We start from the raw sequence: 16,904 nt of genomic DNA, 5'->3' as shown, positions 1-16,904 counted from the left end.
AGAGATCCAGGGGCAGCCACAGCTTCTCTGGGAATTCCTTCCCAGGGCCTGCCCACCCTCCCAGCCAGGAATTCCAAATTCCCAACATCCCACCTAAATTTCCCCTCTTTCCCTTTGAACCCACTCCCCATTTCCTGCCATCACCTCTTGATGAACATTCCCTCTCCAGCTCATTGCAGCCCCTGGAATGTGCTGGGAGCCCTCCCCACCACGAGGTGCCTTCAGCCCACAAATCCAGCCCAGGAGCTCCTCCTCACCCGTGCTGCTGGAGATGTTGACGTCGATGCTGATGTCCGAGATGCCGCCTCCCTTGAGGGACGCCACGCAGGTGTAGGTCCCGAAATCCGTGAACTTGAGGTCGATGATGTCCAGGTTGGTGGTGCCGGGGGACACGTCGGGGTCGGTCTGGGTGATCACCATCCTCTCCGAGCTGCGCAGGGGCCGCCCGTTCTTGAACCAGCTGAAGGTGAGCTCCTCCGGGGGGATGGCTTCCACCTGGCACGAGATCTTCACCTCCCGCCCGATCTGGATGTTGTCGTCCTTGTGGTATGGGTCGGGGGTGATCCAGAAGCGTCCTTTTTTTAAGGCTGAAACACAAAAAGGAAAGAGAAATTTTATATAATAGAGTGAAAATTTGGCTTTGCTGGTGTTGCTGTAGGACATGAAATAAAATGACGCAGACACGCAACTCTCCAAGGTAAAAAAGAGGGCGAGTTTAATTTTGACTCCAACATTTACAGATTTCCAAAAGTGACAGTGGATTGGAGGGTGACAGTGCCACCTCTCCAATGACACTGGACAAACCAACAGGCCATCAAATTTCTCCTCCTCCAGAAAAGAATGCAACAAATAAGTTATTTACATAAAGTGTATAAAAAAGTTCGTTACAAGAATGTAAACATCAGAAGACTTAGAAGAACTTAAAAAACTGGGGAGACACACTGGAGGCCTAAATATGATTTTCAGAGGGGCAGCAGCCACAGGATTTGATTTTACTCCCAGGAATCTGCACGGCACCAACTTGGAATCACGAGGATGAGCCAGTTGGAAACTGGCACGGAAAAACTCTGAGGCAGAAACTGAGCTTTATTTTGTGTGCAAATAAACAAGATATCAGGCAGAAACGGATTATATTATTTTTATATATGAAATATATAATATTTTATATAATATTTTAATGTATGAAATATGATTTTATTATTTTTAGGATGAAACACTGGCATGGGTTCCCTAGAGAGCCAATGGAAGTTCCATCCCTGGAGAAATTCATGGCCAGGGGTTTTTTTTTTGGAGCAACCTGGGATAGTGGGAGATGTCCTTGCTCCTGGGATGGAATAGGATGAACTTGAGGGTTTCTTCCCACCCCAATAATTCTGGAATTTTTTGGTGGAACTCCTAACCCTAACCCTTGCACCTTCCAAAGCACATGTTAAACGCATGGATAATTTTTCCTAGGAACTGAAATCCTGATTAAATTCCATCATGGATAAGGCAGATGTGAGTGCTGTCACCTCCTCAATGAAAACTAGAAAGTCCCAGCCCCTAAATCAGGCTGAGCTGCTGCCAACCAAAATAATTCCTGAGATTTCAGGGGTTGTTTTCCACCTCTGGAGGGATTTCCAGGCTTTTCCTCATTCCTGCCCTGTCAGAGCACCAGAAAAAGGGAAATATCACCCTAAAATCACTGGCACAACCAGTGGGGTCACCTCCAATCCATCTGGAATCTCTCCTGCATCCAAGACTATCCAAACCTCCAGTACAAATCCAATTAATTCTCCACCTCCCACCAGAGATAAGGAAATCTCAGGGTTCCACATGGGGATTTTTTGAGGGATAACCTCCAGAGCAGGGACAAAGCAGCTCTGGAAAACCTCATTTCCCACCATCTTCCTCACAAAGGAGCCTCTTATCCTGGCATTCCATCCTCAGTCTCCAGGAATAAAATATTCCTGCATCTCACTCACCTCAATTTTCTATAAATCAGCCTGAAACTCTCCAAAACTCCACCCCCATTGACATGAACGGAGGGTTGGGATGATCCTGATTTTTTTTTTGGGGGGGGGGGGGGGGGAGAATGCTTCAGGATCAGGCATTTAACCTTTCAAGGACAGAGATTTTTTTGATGAACTGAATAGAAAATGCTCCTGACACAATCCAAAAGTCCATTTTTTTCCCCCTATAGAGATGTGCCAAAGGATGTTTGTGAGTTTATCCAAGTGGTTTTTTCCATCTGGATGGACCCAAACCAAAAATATTGGTTAGAAATTGTACAGATCCCCAGGCTGGGTAGAAGTATATCCACCATTTATGGAGATTTCTACTGAGATGTTTCCCAATTCCCTGGGTTCCTCTCCCCTTTCCCTCTGTCCTGGATCCATTTCACAGAATCCCACTATGGTTTGGGTTGGGAGAGACCTTAAATCCCATCTCATCCCATCCATCCCATGGCAGGGACACCTCCCACTGTCCCAGGGTGCCCCAGTGTCCAACCTGGCCTTGGGCACTGCCAGGGATCCAGGGGCAGCCACAGCTGCTCTGGCAATTCCAGCCCAGCCAGGAATTCCCAATTCCCAATCTCCCACCCATCCCTGCCCTCTGGCACTGGGAGCCATTCCCTGGCTCCTGTCCCTCCATCCCTTGTCCCCAGTCCCTCTGCAGCTCTCCTGGAGCCCCTTCAGGCCCTGCAAGGTTCTAGAGATTCCATACTTTGGACATAACTAAAAAGATCTATATACTCCATCCACGAGTGGTGAAAATGTGAGTTCAGATTCAGTTTTGCTTATTCCAGCTCAATTTTGTCAATTCAAACTCAGTTTGCTAATTCCAACGCAATTTTGCAAATTCTGATGCAATTTTGCGAATTCGAACTCAATTTTGGTAATTCCAACTCAGTTTTGCTAATTCCAACTCATTTTTGGTAATTCAGTAGCTCCTTAAACAAGGACTTGCAAATTCCACACTGAACGAGCACTCCCAGCACCTGGAAAAGAATTAACACTTCCAGAGCTTGGAAAAGAATTCACTCTCATTTATTTATTTATTTATTTGGTTGTCTTTTCAAAGTGGGGGGACAAAGCCTAAATTTGAGCTATTTACCCTCAGTCCCACAGGGGTAGGAGAGGCTTCTTCCATTGAGGAAGGCAACATTTTTAAGGAGAGAATGGAAAATTCGGTATTTTTCTAGGAAAAGCGTCACTTCGGATGCTGCTCCTCAGTTCCAACCACATCCTAAAAGCATCCAACTGGTTGATTTTATTTATTCATTAATTATTTAATTTATTTACATTATTCATTTACTTATATTTATTTAAGGGAGTTCCATGGCTTTAATCAAGAATGGAATTTTTTGCACTCCTCTTTGCCTAGCAGTTCTCCATCCCTTTGGGAATTCTCAACCAATTCCCAGGAATCAGCACTACCAAGTTGGAATCACGAGGCTGAACCAGTTGGAAACTGCCAGAGAATTAAACTCTGAGGCACGAGCTGAGCTTTTTTTTGTGTGTGTGGAAATAACAGCACAAACAATGCTTACACACACAAAAACCCCTCAATATTTTATGCAGATCCTTTTCAGGCAGGGGAAAACCAAAAAAGAACTCCATGGGCACGACCAGAGCGACGTTTCAGCCCAAATTAGTTGCTCATAACCTCAATAAACTATTTTTATTTCTGAGTTTTCAGCAGTTTCTCCTGACTAGAACTGAACAAAGTCTAGCAGGGAAGTCGGGGTAACTTTCCTTTGTGGAAAAGCACAAATTCCAAGGTAAGAAAAGGGGGCAAGAACCTCAAAGTTTGGGTCAAAGTTGTTTCTTGCAAGCAGAACTGGGTTGGAAGTGGTTGGTCTTTAAGGTTCTTCGAACCCAAACCATTCCATGACTCTGGATGAGGTCTCCAAAATCCCTTCAGAGCTTCCTGATTTCCACCACGTTGAGAACACCTGAACTGAGCTTGATCCAAACCCACCAGGTAAAGGAAAAAGGGGTTTTTGTATCATTTCCTCTGTCCAGCAATCCCATAAAAGAGTGGCTTGGGTTTTCCTCAGCTGTAGATTCCTGCACCTCTGTTTCCAGGAGGGCATTCCAAAATGCCAAGAAAATTGAGCCATGCCATGGATTTTGTCTCTATGGTATCAGTTATGCGCTGAGAAGTTTTCATGGGGTGCGACACAGAAGTGAAAAAGAAATTAAAGGTTAAGGGGTTTTCACACAGGCAGAGACAAGGGGGAATGGTTATAAACGTAAAGAGATTTAATGGAATATTGGGAATTGGGAATTTCTGGCTGGAAGGGTGGGATGGCCTGGGCTGGAATTGCCAGAGCAGCTGTGGCTGTCCCTGGATCCCTGGATAGCCAAGGCCAGATTGGACATTGGGGCTTGGAGCAGCCTGGGACAGTGGGAGGTGTCCCTGCCATGGCAGGGATTGGATGGAACCATCTCCAAAGTCACTTCCCACCCAAACCATTCCAGGATTCTCAGATGAACCAGCAAAATGTGGGAGATGCTGCTGCAGACCCCTCCCAGTGGATTTTTGGGAACGTCACCAGCCCACGGAGCTGCAAAGGAGCAGCAAATGTGCAAATAAATCTGAAACTGTTCTTTGAGACTCAGCAAAGTGCCAGCCTCACTCCAAAGAGACCCCAAAGAACGGGGATGTGATCAAACAATCCGAGATGAAACAACTTTTGTCCTCAAACTCCTCACAAACAGTCCCTGCCCTCCCTCATTAATTATATTTTCAAAGTAATAAAATGCAGTTCAGGATCTCAAGCAAGGCCTATTTGCATTCATCAGGTTCAGTTGTTTTTTTTTCCCATCCCCTCCCTGATCAACCCCAAATTTTCCTTTAATGCCTCAGAATGTTCCTGCCTCACCTATTTCCAATGACTCAAACACCACCACTAAATACATCAAGCTCTGCACTATTTTCAGCACTATTTTTAGGCTTTAACACCAGAATTATGGACCCCTGGCTGCTTCCCCAGTGGATGCAGGACAGGGAATGCTCAGATATGTGGTTGCTGATGGTTTTTTTCCATGTTTTACCTGTGACATCAGGGCCATGGAGCAGCAAAACTCCAAATTTCTGGCTTTAACCTTCTTTGAGCAGCCAGAGGCCCCTTGAGGCACCTTCTGTGCTCTCCCCAGAGGAGGTTTGGAGTCATTTTGGTTGTTTCCCTTCACTTTTTGTCAGCGATTTTGTTTTGAACCATTCACAGTGAACCAGAGAAGAACCTCGCTCAAGCAGATGTGGAGCCCTGCATGGTCTTGGAGAAGATGTTGGAGGTTTTGGGAGCTCAGAATCCAGCCTGGCCCTTTTCCTGAGCTCCCAGAGTGGGAAATTTCCAATATTCCAATAATTTCATTCCCAGCCACACCCCACTTCCAGAATCCTCAAAAATCACAGGGAATTCTGTGATCTCCTGGATCTCACTGTCGGCTGGGGCAGAGAAGCCAGGAAACCTTTCCTGGTGTCCAGGTGCTCCTGACCCCTTCCTGTTTCCTTCTCACATGTGGGGAAAAGAGTTTGTGATCCTGGGAAAGATTCTTCAATTATTTTTTAAGGACAATGGACTACAGAGACACAGCAGGGAAATGGCCTAAGATCCCAGAATTCCAGGATGGATTGGATTGGAAATGAATTTAGGGATTGCCCAGTCCCAACCCCATGATCAGGGACATCTTCCACTATCCTAGGTTGCTCCAAGCCCCATCCAACCTGGCCAAACCATCCTGGAATGATGTGATAATGGATGGAACAACAATATCTGCTCCTGTATCCCATATGGGAAGAGCTCTGCAGTCCATATTTATTTTTGTCTGGAATTCCAGCCTAAATTGATCCATTTGCTGCCCAAAACCCTCATTCCCACTGAATAAAAACCCACAGAAATCTTTCTCTGCTGTCTTGGCAGTAACTTGTCCACTGCTATCAGATCAAGAGAAGGAAAATCCAAGTTTTTATCCCAAGCTCCTAAGAGACACCAAACTTTTGTTTATTTTGGCTGTGGGCAATAAAGTTGGGTCTGTCTTTAACATTCACCAGGATTCCCTTAAATTCCCTTATCCAAACACTTTAACAACTGTCCAAAAGATCTTTTTCAGTGGTGATTATCTCAGTGCGGTCATTAAACTTCATTCTGTACATGAAAATACATTTTGGCATAGTTCTGTGGAGAAAAAATGGGAAAAACTCAGATTCGTGGTTGCCAAAAATTCGCATTTGCCGTCATGGACCAGGAAAATATTGGAGAGGAAAATAATGGAGAGGAAATTACAGATTTCTGGTTTAATTGTAAAACTTAATTATGAATAGAAGACCAAAACCACACCCCAAATAATAGAGTTTGTGGATATCAGCTCAGCATAATCAAAGTGTGCACAGAATTCCAGAATTATTTGGGTTGGAAGTGTCCATAAATCCCATCCAATCCTACCCCTGCCATGGCAGGGACACCTCCCACTGTCCCAGGGTGCCCCAATGTCCAGCCTGGCCTTGGGCACTGCCAGGGATCCAGGGGCAGCCACAGCTGCTCTGGCAATTCCAGCCCAGCCAGGAACTCCCAATTCCCAATCTCCCATCCATCCCTGCCCTCTGGCACTGGGAGCCATTCCCTGGCTCCTGTCCCTCCATCCCTTGTCCCCAGTCCCTCTGCAGCTCTCCTGGAGCCCCTTCAGGCCCTGCCAGGGGCTCTGAGCTCTCCCTGGAGCCTTCTCCTCTCCAGGGGAACATTCCCAGCCCTTGGAGCAGCTCTGTGGCCTCCTCCAACACATCCACACCTTCCCTGCCCTGAGAAGCCCAGACCTGGATGCAATTCCAGTCATAAGGACCAGTCTGGGTTGGAAGGAAATAAAAAGTAATTCAACAAACATTTGAAAAGAGAGTAATGTAATAAATAGCCCGAGTTTTTAGGGACAACACTCCAACTTGGACCACTCATAAAATTCAAATACCTTAAATTGGGCATTTAGAATCATGGAATTGTTCAGGTTGGAAAAGTCCTCTAAGATCACGGAGTCCAACCACCAACCAGTACCACCTCTGTGGTCACCACTAAACCTTGTCCTCATCCACACATTTTGGGCACAATTCCAGGGATTTTGACTCCATCCCACCCTGAGCAGCCTCTTCCAACACTTCCCAATCCATGAGGAAAAGACTCTGAGGTAACTGAGAAAATGCTGCTTCCCCAGAGTTCCCTCTGCATCCCAAGAGAGGCTTGAAGCAAATTCCTGCTAAAAAAAGCTCCACATTCCCAACATTTCAGCACCAGCTCGTTCTGCTCCTGTCAACACGATTTGAGCTGGAAGATTTTAAAATCCTGAACTTCCAGGAGATCACCGAACAATTAAGATGTCAAACGTCTTCTCCTAAAACATCTCCAAACTTTTTAACATCAAGTAATTATTTGGCACTTCCAAGGCCAGATGCATTCCCACTTCCAATTTAAATGCAAATCCCATGGAGAGACTTCAGGTTTTGTCTCTACTTTTAGAAACTGCTGCTAATTTTGCAAAGAAAAGGGTTTTTTATTCCTGTTTTTCCATGTGCTCGGCTTAATTAGCTCCCGGCTCCTTCGGAGCTGCTCTTTTGAAGGAGGGGGAGGTTTGGATTCCTTTGAATGATGAAAATTTCAGTTTACAACTTGCTCCAAATCTGATCCGTTAAAGAGATGAAGGGGAGATCAAAGGGGGAGAAACTCAGCGTGGTTCCTCTTTTAGCGGCTTTTAGAAGGAAAGATTCTATGGAAATCAGCGGCACCGGGAGGAAAGACGTTGGGGGCTGGGAATAGATGATCTCTAAGATCTCTTCCAGCACAAACCACTCCGTAATTCCAAGAAATAGCCAGGTGGGATTGAGCTCAGGGTGTTCCTTCTCCGATCTCCAGCTCATACCACGCGTTTTCCAAGGACTGAAGACCTCCAAGGATGGAAATTTCACAACCTCCTACCCTCCGCTCCCAGGAAAAGCCAGGAGCTGTACCAGTGGTGTCATGGGGTTTGGAGGCAGAAATTGCTGTGTCCTTCCATTTTTCCTGATGGAAAGGTGTTTCCTCCCTGATTTGAAGGGGATATAGATGATGGATCATGGATGAGATCCCAACATATTCAAGTGAGGGTGAAATTTCCAAAAACTGCAGGAATTTGACCAAGAAGAAACAGGGACAACTTAGCAGCTGGAATTTTGTCACTTTTAAAACCCCAAGCATAGGAAAAAGGGTAAAAAAGCCAAAATATTTCCTAAGCTCCAAAATTCCAGCTTGACAAGGCATGAAAGGAGCAGTGGATTGGGGCTGCCCCATCCCACAAGAAAATGGGAATTCAGGACTCTTGTCACAAGCCAGACAAGGACTGGGATACGAATGAAACCCTTCAGAGAAGCTGCCACAACCCCCAGTGGGCTCTGCACTTGCCAAAGAAATTTTAAATTCTTGGAATGTGGCAGCTGAATGTTCTCCAGGGCCTTTAAAAAGTTTAATTCTTGTGTCAAAGCCATCCTCCAAAGAAAAACAAAAAAAGGCATGCTGAGTTTTCCTGCCCCAAAGTGATCCTTTGAAAATCTTCCCTCTTTGTACATGAGACTCAGCCATTCTCCCAATCCCAGACAAACCCCCCATTCCCAAGGTTCCACACTGGATTATCCCCATTCCTGCTTTTGGTGTGGCTCAGAAGCTTTGTTGGAGTTCAGGATTTCCCTAGAGCCTGGACTTCTGGAATGCATATGGAATGCATTTCCCTCCAACACTTTTTCTCCCGCTCTTAAACACCTCAAAACTACATCAGGATCCCGTAAAAATTGCCAAAATTACTTATCAGACTGGACAGAGAACTAAAAATTCCAGTCCCAGTTGCTTGATGCAGCAGGAAAAGTGTCTTAAAACACATTTCAAGGACAGCAAAGCACCTTGGGAACAGAAGAAACCACTTTGAGCTCATCCTTCTCTTCTTGGTCTCCTCCTCCTCCAAGAGGAGAAAAAACTTGGAAAATTTCAACTTTTTCTTTGCCAAAAAGAAAATGTTGGTAAAAGTCCCCAGACCTTGTCGTGTGTTATCAGCCAGGATCTAAAACAATATTTAAAGTACAGCACAAACCCTGCCAAAACAATTATCAGCTTTAGTAATTAATAACTTCTGCCAATCAAGAGTAAGAATAACCTTTATCCTTGTCTCCAGTGGGATCCCAGAATAATTGAGGATGGGAAAGAGCTCCAAGGTCAGAGTTCCTGCTGTGCCCAAGGCCCACCTTGTCCCCAGCCCAGAGCTCTCAGTGCCACTTCCAGGAATTCTTTGGACACCTCCAGGGATGAGGACTCCAAACCAGAGGACAGATATTCATGGAATCATGAAGGTTGGAAAAGACTTCAAAGTTCATCCAACCATTCCCCAGCCCTGCCAAGGCCACCACTGCCCCGTGTCCCCAGGTGCCACATCCACAGGGATTGAAAATCCCTCCAGGGCTGGGTACTCCACCCTGTACCTGTGCCAGGGCTGGGGAACCCTTTTAGGGAAGAAATTTCCCCAAATATCCAATCTAAACCTCACAGAATCCCTGAGGTTGGAAAAGAGCTCCAAGATCAGAGTCCCAGCTGTGCCCAGTGCCCACCTTGTCCCCAGCCCAGAGCTCTCAGTGCCACCTCCAGGGGACACCTGCAGGGATGGGCACTGCAACCCTCCCTGGGCAGTGCCAAGGCCTGAGCCCCCTTTCCACGGGGAAATTCCTGCTGGGCCCACCCTGAGCTGCCCTGGCCCAGCCTGAGGCCGTTCCCTCTGCTCCTGTCCCTGTTCCCTGGAGCAGAGCCCGACCCCCCCGGCTGTGCCCTCCTGGCAGGAGCTGTGCAGAGCCACAAGGGCCCCTGAGCCTCCTTTGCTCCAGGCTGAGCCCCTGCCCAGCTCCTCAGGGATTCTGCAGCCCCTGCCCAGCTCCTCAGGGATTCTGCAGCCCCTGCCCAGCTCCTCAGGGATTCTGCAGCCCCTGCCCAGCTCCTCAGGGATTCTGCAGCCCCTGCCCAGCTCCTCAGGGATTCTGCAGCCCCTGCCCAGCTCCCTCAGGGATTCTGCAGCCCCTGCCCAGCTCCTCAGGGATTCTGCAGCCCCTGCCCAGCTCCTCAGGGATTCTGCAGCCCCTGCCCAGCTCCTCAGGGATTCTGCAGCCCCTGCCCAGCTCCTCAGGGATTCTGTAGCCCCTGCCCAGCTCCTCAGGAATTCTCCAGACCCTTCCCAGCTCTGTTCCCTGCCCTGGACACGCTCCAGCCCCTCCAGGTCCTTCCAGAGCTGAGGGGTCCAGAACTGGACACAGCCCTCGAGGTGCTCCAGCAGTTTCCAGCACAGGGGGCAATCAGGACAATCCCTTTCATTCTCCTGCTCCCACACAATTCCTGATCCAATCCAGGTGCCTTTGGCCTCTTCCCACCTGGCCACATAGGGAATGTCCAGCCACTGTCCCCAGGACCTCCAGGACAAAATTGGGAAAAATGTATTCATCCAAACCCAAGGAGAGGGCTCAGATGAATCCCATCTCCTGAATTCCCTTCTGATAAATCCTTCCAGACACATGGTGCCCAACAGGCTCCTCATGATGTCCTCCAGAGCAGCAAACTCCCTTCAAAATCAAATTCCTGCTCAGAAAAATTCCAGGAAGTCCTAATGAAAGGGCAGAAGGATCAATAAACCATCTCCGTTTTTATTGGCGAGCCTTTTATGAACTCATCCATGACCCTCCAGCCTGGGAAGAGCTCACAGGCCTGAGCCTGTGGCAGATAATAAAAATAAATGGATTTATTCAACTCCAAAGCTCCCCTTTTCCCCACATTCATTCCCAGAGCTGTAAGCTTTTAAGGAGCACACTGGGAATTTATGGCTGTAGGAGCACCCTGGATGAGGAGATCAGGTTTGCTTGGTTAAAACCTTTTGAAATCCCATCACAGAGGGCATCTCCCCATGGAGGAGATGCCTGAGGATATTTGCCAAGGCCTTTGGAATTCTCCAGCCAGGAAAAAAGATGGAAAATCAGAATTATTGAGGCTGGAAAAGGCCTTGGAGATCACCGAGCCAAGGTGTTATCCCAGCACTGCCAAGGCCACTGTGGACCCACACCCCAAAATTTATTCCATTCTCCCATTTGTTGGGAGCTTTTCCCAGGATACAGAGAGGAAAAAACAGATGGAAATAACTCCTCCTTCTCCAATGTAATGGAAGATCCAACATTTAGGATTTTAGAATTCCCAACCAACCTCAGAAGATTCCATGCAGTGACCACATGTGCCAGACCCACATCCCAAAATTTATTCCATTCTCCCACTTGCTGGGAGCTTCTCCAAGAATACAAAGAAAAAAACAAGGATAGAAAAAAAGCACCCCTTCTGCCATTTCCATGGAAAAATGAACATTTTAGGATTTTAGCATTTCCAACCAGTCCCAGATGATTTCAGGCAGTGACCACACATGCCAGATCCACATCTCAAAATTTATTCAATTCTGTTTCCTAGGAGCCCTTCCCAGGATACAGAGAGGAAAGAAAGGATGAAAAAAGATCCTTGTGCCAGTTTCATGGGAAATCCAACATTTTAGGATATTAGAATTCCCAACCAATCCCGGAAGATTCCAGGCAGAGACCACAAGTCCAGATGAGCCACGGCTCACCCTCCTGCCAGGAGTGACCTGCTGGGTGACCAAACCCCAATTCCACCTCTGGGAAAAAATTCCAGAGCCTTTCCCAGCCTCTGGTGCTCAGCAGCTCATGGGAGCCCTGCTCACATTTCAATTGATGCAATCTGGGGCCATTCCAGAGGTGCTGATGTCCAACCAGCCTTAATTTTATCCTTTACTCCTCTAAACCCCAAGGGAAATTCCTAAAAATAGCTTTGGAATAAAGAACAGGAAAGCAGAAGGAAGGCAGGTGTAGAGAACAAAATCCCAGGATTTTTATTTAATTAAAAAAGCAACAAAAGTTCATTAATTCATAAAAGCAACATTAATTTCCCAATCTGAGCTTCCTCCTTCTGTTTTTATTCCTTAATTATTTTTTTTAGCAGCCACGCCTACAGTTCACACACAGTTTTTAAAGGGATAATCCAGAGGTACTTCCAGCAATCCTGGCCTTAAAAAGGGATTTCCCTGGAGAGCTTTTTGTCCAGGAAGAGCTTTTGTGCTGCTGCTGAGCACGGTCATTATTTTCTATTTCAACTGATAGGGAATCCCACCCCTCGGAAAAATTAACTCCAAGGATGAGGTTTCCACTTCCCAGAAGGTGAAAGTCACACAGGCAGAGTCCAATGGAATTAAAAATGTGCTGCTGTTACAATGGAAAAGAAGGAGGGATCCGATAAAGATTGCAATGGGATTCCCTCAGGAGGGAATCAATGGAACAGGATGTCCATGAATGGGATGGAATCCCCATTCCTGCAGGGATCTAGAGCCCTGTGAATGTGGCACTTGGGGACACAGGGCAGTGGTGGCCTTGGCAGTGCTGGGGGAGGGTTGGACTCAATGATTTTGGAGGATTTTTCCAAGCTCAACAATTCTCATGTTCCATGATTTTCACACAGCCTGACACCCTTCCCAACCTGCCAGTGCTCTTGACTTTAAGCCCTGGAAAATGTTTCAGTGGCTCTCCCTGTGCCCCAGTCTGATGTGGAGGTGTTCCTCAAGGATGCTATCCAGCATTTTCCTCTCTTACTGAATGGAGGAGCCACCTTGGAATCAGAGAATCCTGGAATGGTTGGGGTGGAAGGGACCTGAAATCCCATCCCATTTCCATCCTTTCCAGGGACACGTCCCACTGTCCCAGGCTGCTCCAAGCCCCGTTGTCCAACCTATCTATTGGACACTTCCAGGGATCCAGAGGTGCTTGGATCCCAGGTTCTCTGGGAATTCCGTTCCAGCCCCTCCCCACACTCCCAGCCAGGAATTCCTTCCCAATATCCCATTTAATCCACCCTCCTCCAGTTTAAAGCCATTTCCCCTTGTCCTGTTCACTCCAGCCAGGAATTCCCAATCTCCCACCCATCCCTGCCCTCTGGCACTGGGAGCCATTCCCTGGCTCCTGTCCCTCCATCCCTTGTCCCCAGTCCCTCTGCAGCTCTCCTGGAGCCCCTTCAGGCCCTGCCAGCGGCTCTGAGCTCTCCCTGGAGCCTTCTCCTCTCCAGGGGAACATTCCCAGCTCTCCCAGCCTGGCTCCAGAGCAGCTCCAGCCCTTGGAGCAGCTCTGTGGCCTCCTCCAACACATTCACAGCTTCCCTCTCCCAAGTCCCTCTCCACCTTTGGAGTCAGGTGTGAGTGGCCAGCAGCCACAAAAACAGGAAAACATCCAGAAAAAATTCATGGAGATGCTTCACTCATGGAATGGAGCACAGACAACAAAGACACGCTCAGATAAAAACACTGACATTTAGAGAAATTTAAAGGGAAAAAATTTTCCTCTGGGCCCTGCTGGTGCTTTGAGGAAAGATTTATTTCTGGGTCAGACTGGGGGATTATTGTTGAATCCTGGGATTCGGGGTGCACCTGGCACAAGATGGGAACTCCATTTACCAAATGCTTTTCCTGCCTGGCATGGAAGTTTCTATTTCCAGCAAATTCTCTTCTCTCCTCAGCTGCTGTGTGAAAATCCTGACCTGCAACAGCCAAATGAGCTGAAGTGAGAGAGAAATGAGGCAAAATGCTGAGAAATAAACACACAAAGTCAACTCAAACTCTGCTTTTCTCTCACATTTCACTCCTCAACTCAGCATCACTTGCAGCAAAGATAAACCCAAGAGTGGAATGGAGATTTTTTTCCTTCTAAAGGAGAGTTTTTCCCATTTAACAGAAATAATAAGGATGAAATAATAAAACTGGGGCTGGGAAGGAGCTGAGCTTCATTTATTTAATGGGTTCTTCTCATTGTGGTCCCTTCTCAGCATTAACGGGGCCATGGAAAAGAGAGGGAAAAGGGGAAAAAAAATCACCTGGAGTGTTACAATGAGACTTTGTTCAATATCTAGCAGCTCCCAGGCATCATCTTCCATAAATAAAAATGGGAGGGGATATTATTATTATTTTTATTATGATGCCATGACTCATGGAATTTGTGTCCTCAGGGATTTAGGGATGTGGTTTTTCCTGAGGGCTGCCTGGCACTGTCTGCTGGGTCAATGAAAACATTGAGGTTTCTTTTCACACCAAGTTCTTCCTCTCCTTTCCCTTATTCCAAGCTGTTTTTCACTCCCAATTCCCCTTCCCCACCTCATCCCCATGTAAATCCCAGCAAAATAATATTCCTGAGCTGAGGAATGACAACAAAACCTCGGAGCCGAATGTCAGAAATTCAAATTCAAACGCAAAATTCCAAATAAATCCACGCCCATCTCCTGATCCAATGCTCTGGCCCTGACCCCCAGGACAGAAATAACTCCCAATTCCTCATCCTGCTGGAGAGCAGGAGATGCTGGGGAATAAGTGAGCAGGGGTTGAGGTTTCCATGAAACATTCCCACACAGACTCTTTATCCATTGGTTTTTCCTGAGTCTGATTAATCCCAGGTTATTCTTTCAAATTCCTATAGCTTGGAATTTATGTTTCACTGCCATTCCCAGATTAAATTGTGGAAAATGAGGCTAGGATGAAGTGTTTGGTTCAGGGAGGTAAATCCTCTCTGATGATGCCAATCCAGCTCTGTATCCAAACCAACTGTCTGTGTCCCAGGGGTTTTCCAGAAGGGATTAAATCAGCAGGGAAAGATTCCCTCCAGCTGTGAGCAGTTTTTGTGCAAGCCCTCCTCTTTCATTTTCACCTCAGACAAACACTTCTCCTGATATTTCCTGGAATTCAAGCACAGGGATCCATCTCAAGCTCCCCACCAGGGAGGACATTCCCAGCCCTTATTTCAGGAACAGCTTCAGATAAGGAGGAAGGAAGAGATGAAGGAGGCAATGAGAACTCCAGGAGCTTGGGATGCATCCAAGGCCTTTGGAGATCTTTTCATAGAACCATGGAATATCCTGAGCTGGGAGAGACCCACAAGGATCATGGAGTCCAAATCCTTCCCTGCACAGACCCCCCAACAATCCCACCCTGGGATCCCTGGAATTGCTGTCCAAAATCTCCTGGAGCTCTGGCAGCCTCAGGGCCGTGCCCATTCCCTGGAGAGCCTGGGCAGTGCCAGCACCCTCTGGAATAGTGGAACCTTTCCCTGAGATCCAACCTCAGCCTGCCCTGGCCCAGCTCCAGCCATTTCCTGGCTCCTGTCCCTGTCACAGGGACCATCAATCAGAGCTGCTCCTCAGGAGGATGTTGAAGACCACAGTGAGGTCTCCAGTCAATGCCCTCCAGGCTGAACTAACCAATTTCTCTCCACTTTGCAAGGAAAAGCTGCTGCATCACCCCAACACAAAAAGGCACCAAACCACCCTTGTTCCACCTCAGGGCTTTGATCCCAGGACAAGAACTCTGGAAGTCTTGGAAACCAACAATAATTCATCCCATAAATGATTAGAAGTGTTCAGAAATCCTGGAGTAAGAGAATTATCAAGGCTGAAAGAGACCTTCAATATTTAGTCCAACCAGGACCATTTGGAAACAGAGGAAACACCCACTGCTGAACATTGAACATTGAATGTTGACCATTGAATATTGAATGCTAGATATTCAATGTTGAGCATTAATATTAAATGTTGAATGTTAAACCTTGAATGTTGACCATTGAACATTGAATTTTGAATGTTGAACATTGAGCATTAGATATTTAATGTTGAACATTACACATAGAATGTTGAACAATGAACACTGAATTTTGAATGTTGAACATTGAACATCAGATATTTAATGTTGTGCATTGAACGTTGAATATTGAACGGTAAACCTTGAATGTTGAACATTGAATTTTGAATGTTGAACGCTGAATGTTGAACATTGAATATTGAATGTTGAGCAATGAACATTGAATGATGGATAGCGAACATTGAATGTTGAACACTGAACATTGAACCCTGAATGTTGCTGTCCCACGGGATTAGGACTGGAATAATCTTCCAGGCGAAAAGTCCATGGTTTTCCAACTGAACTCACCTCTTACGATGATGTTGGTGGACTTCTTGGCGGGATTGCCGACGTTGTTGTTGGCGATGCAGCTGTAGGTGCCGGAATCCTCGGAGGTGATGGCGGGAATGGTCAGGGTGCCCCCGTTCAGGACAGTCTTGTTGGGCAGGACCCCCACAGACCTCACCCACGTCAGGCTGGGCGCCGGCTCCCCGCCGGTGGTCACACACACCAAAGTGATGGCTTCTCCAGGGTTCACCACGATGGGGTCGTCCACGAGGAGCTTGATGGAAGGGGATGCTGCAGAACAACAGGGATCACAGAATCAGGGGATGGTTGGGATGGAAGGGATCTTAAAGATCATCCCACCCCTGCCATAGGCAGGGACACCTTCCACTATTCCAGGCTGCTCCAAGTCCCAGTGTCCAACCTTGAGCACTGCCAGGGATCCAGGGGCAGCCACAGCTGCTCCGGGCACCCTGTGCCGGGGCCTGCCCACCCTCACAGCCAGGAATTCCTAATTCCCAAAATCCCATCTATCACTGCCCTCTGGCAGTGGGAAGCCATTCCCTGTGTCCTGGCACTCACTGGTTTCTTGTTCCAGCTCTGACTGGTGGTTCCAGTAAGGAAAGGAGAAGGAGATAAAGAAAAGCAGGGACACTTAAAGCCATGGAATCACAAAATCATGGAATGGTTTGGGTTGGGAGGGACCTTAAATCTGATCCAGTGCCACCCCAGCCATGGCAGGGACACCTCCCACTGTCCCAGGCTGCTCCAAGCCCCGGTGTCCAACCTGGCCTTGGGCACTGCCAGGGATCCAGGGGCAGCCACATTCCCAGGGCGTGCAGAGGCAGGTAGGGATGGATGGCTTGGTAGATGGATGGATGGATGGAT

The 16,904-nt window shown here is 47.3% G+C and overlaps 1 protein-coding gene across 1 annotated transcript in view; it reads right to left on the bottom strand.

Annotated features, from left to right (window-relative positions):
• Positions 1-16,904, bottom strand: part of MDGA2 (MAM domain containing glycosylphosphatidylinositol anchor 2) — a 216,407-nt gene that overhangs the window by 81,244 nt on the left and 118,259 nt on the right. The window contains exons 6-7 of the mRNA XM_054286873.1: positions 16,041-16,310; positions 258-587 (exon numbers count right to left, since the gene is read on the bottom strand). Of these exons, the coding sequence (XP_054142848.1) occupies positions 258-587; positions 16,041-16,310 (600 nt within the window). The remainder of the gene's footprint in view (positions 1-257; positions 588-16,040; positions 16,311-16,904) is intronic.

This window comes from Melozone crissalis, unplaced genomic scaffold, assembly GCF_028551555.1.
Source record: "Melozone crissalis strain CALT ecotype California unplaced genomic scaffold, PUWL_Pcris_2 ptg000056l_1, whole genome shotgun sequence".
NCBI classification, from domain to species: Eukaryota; Metazoa; Chordata; class Aves; order Passeriformes; family Passerellidae; genus Melozone; species Melozone crissalis.
The sequence above is the reverse complement of the archived record's forward strand: the minus strand, read 5'-3'. Positions and strand labels throughout refer to the sequence as shown.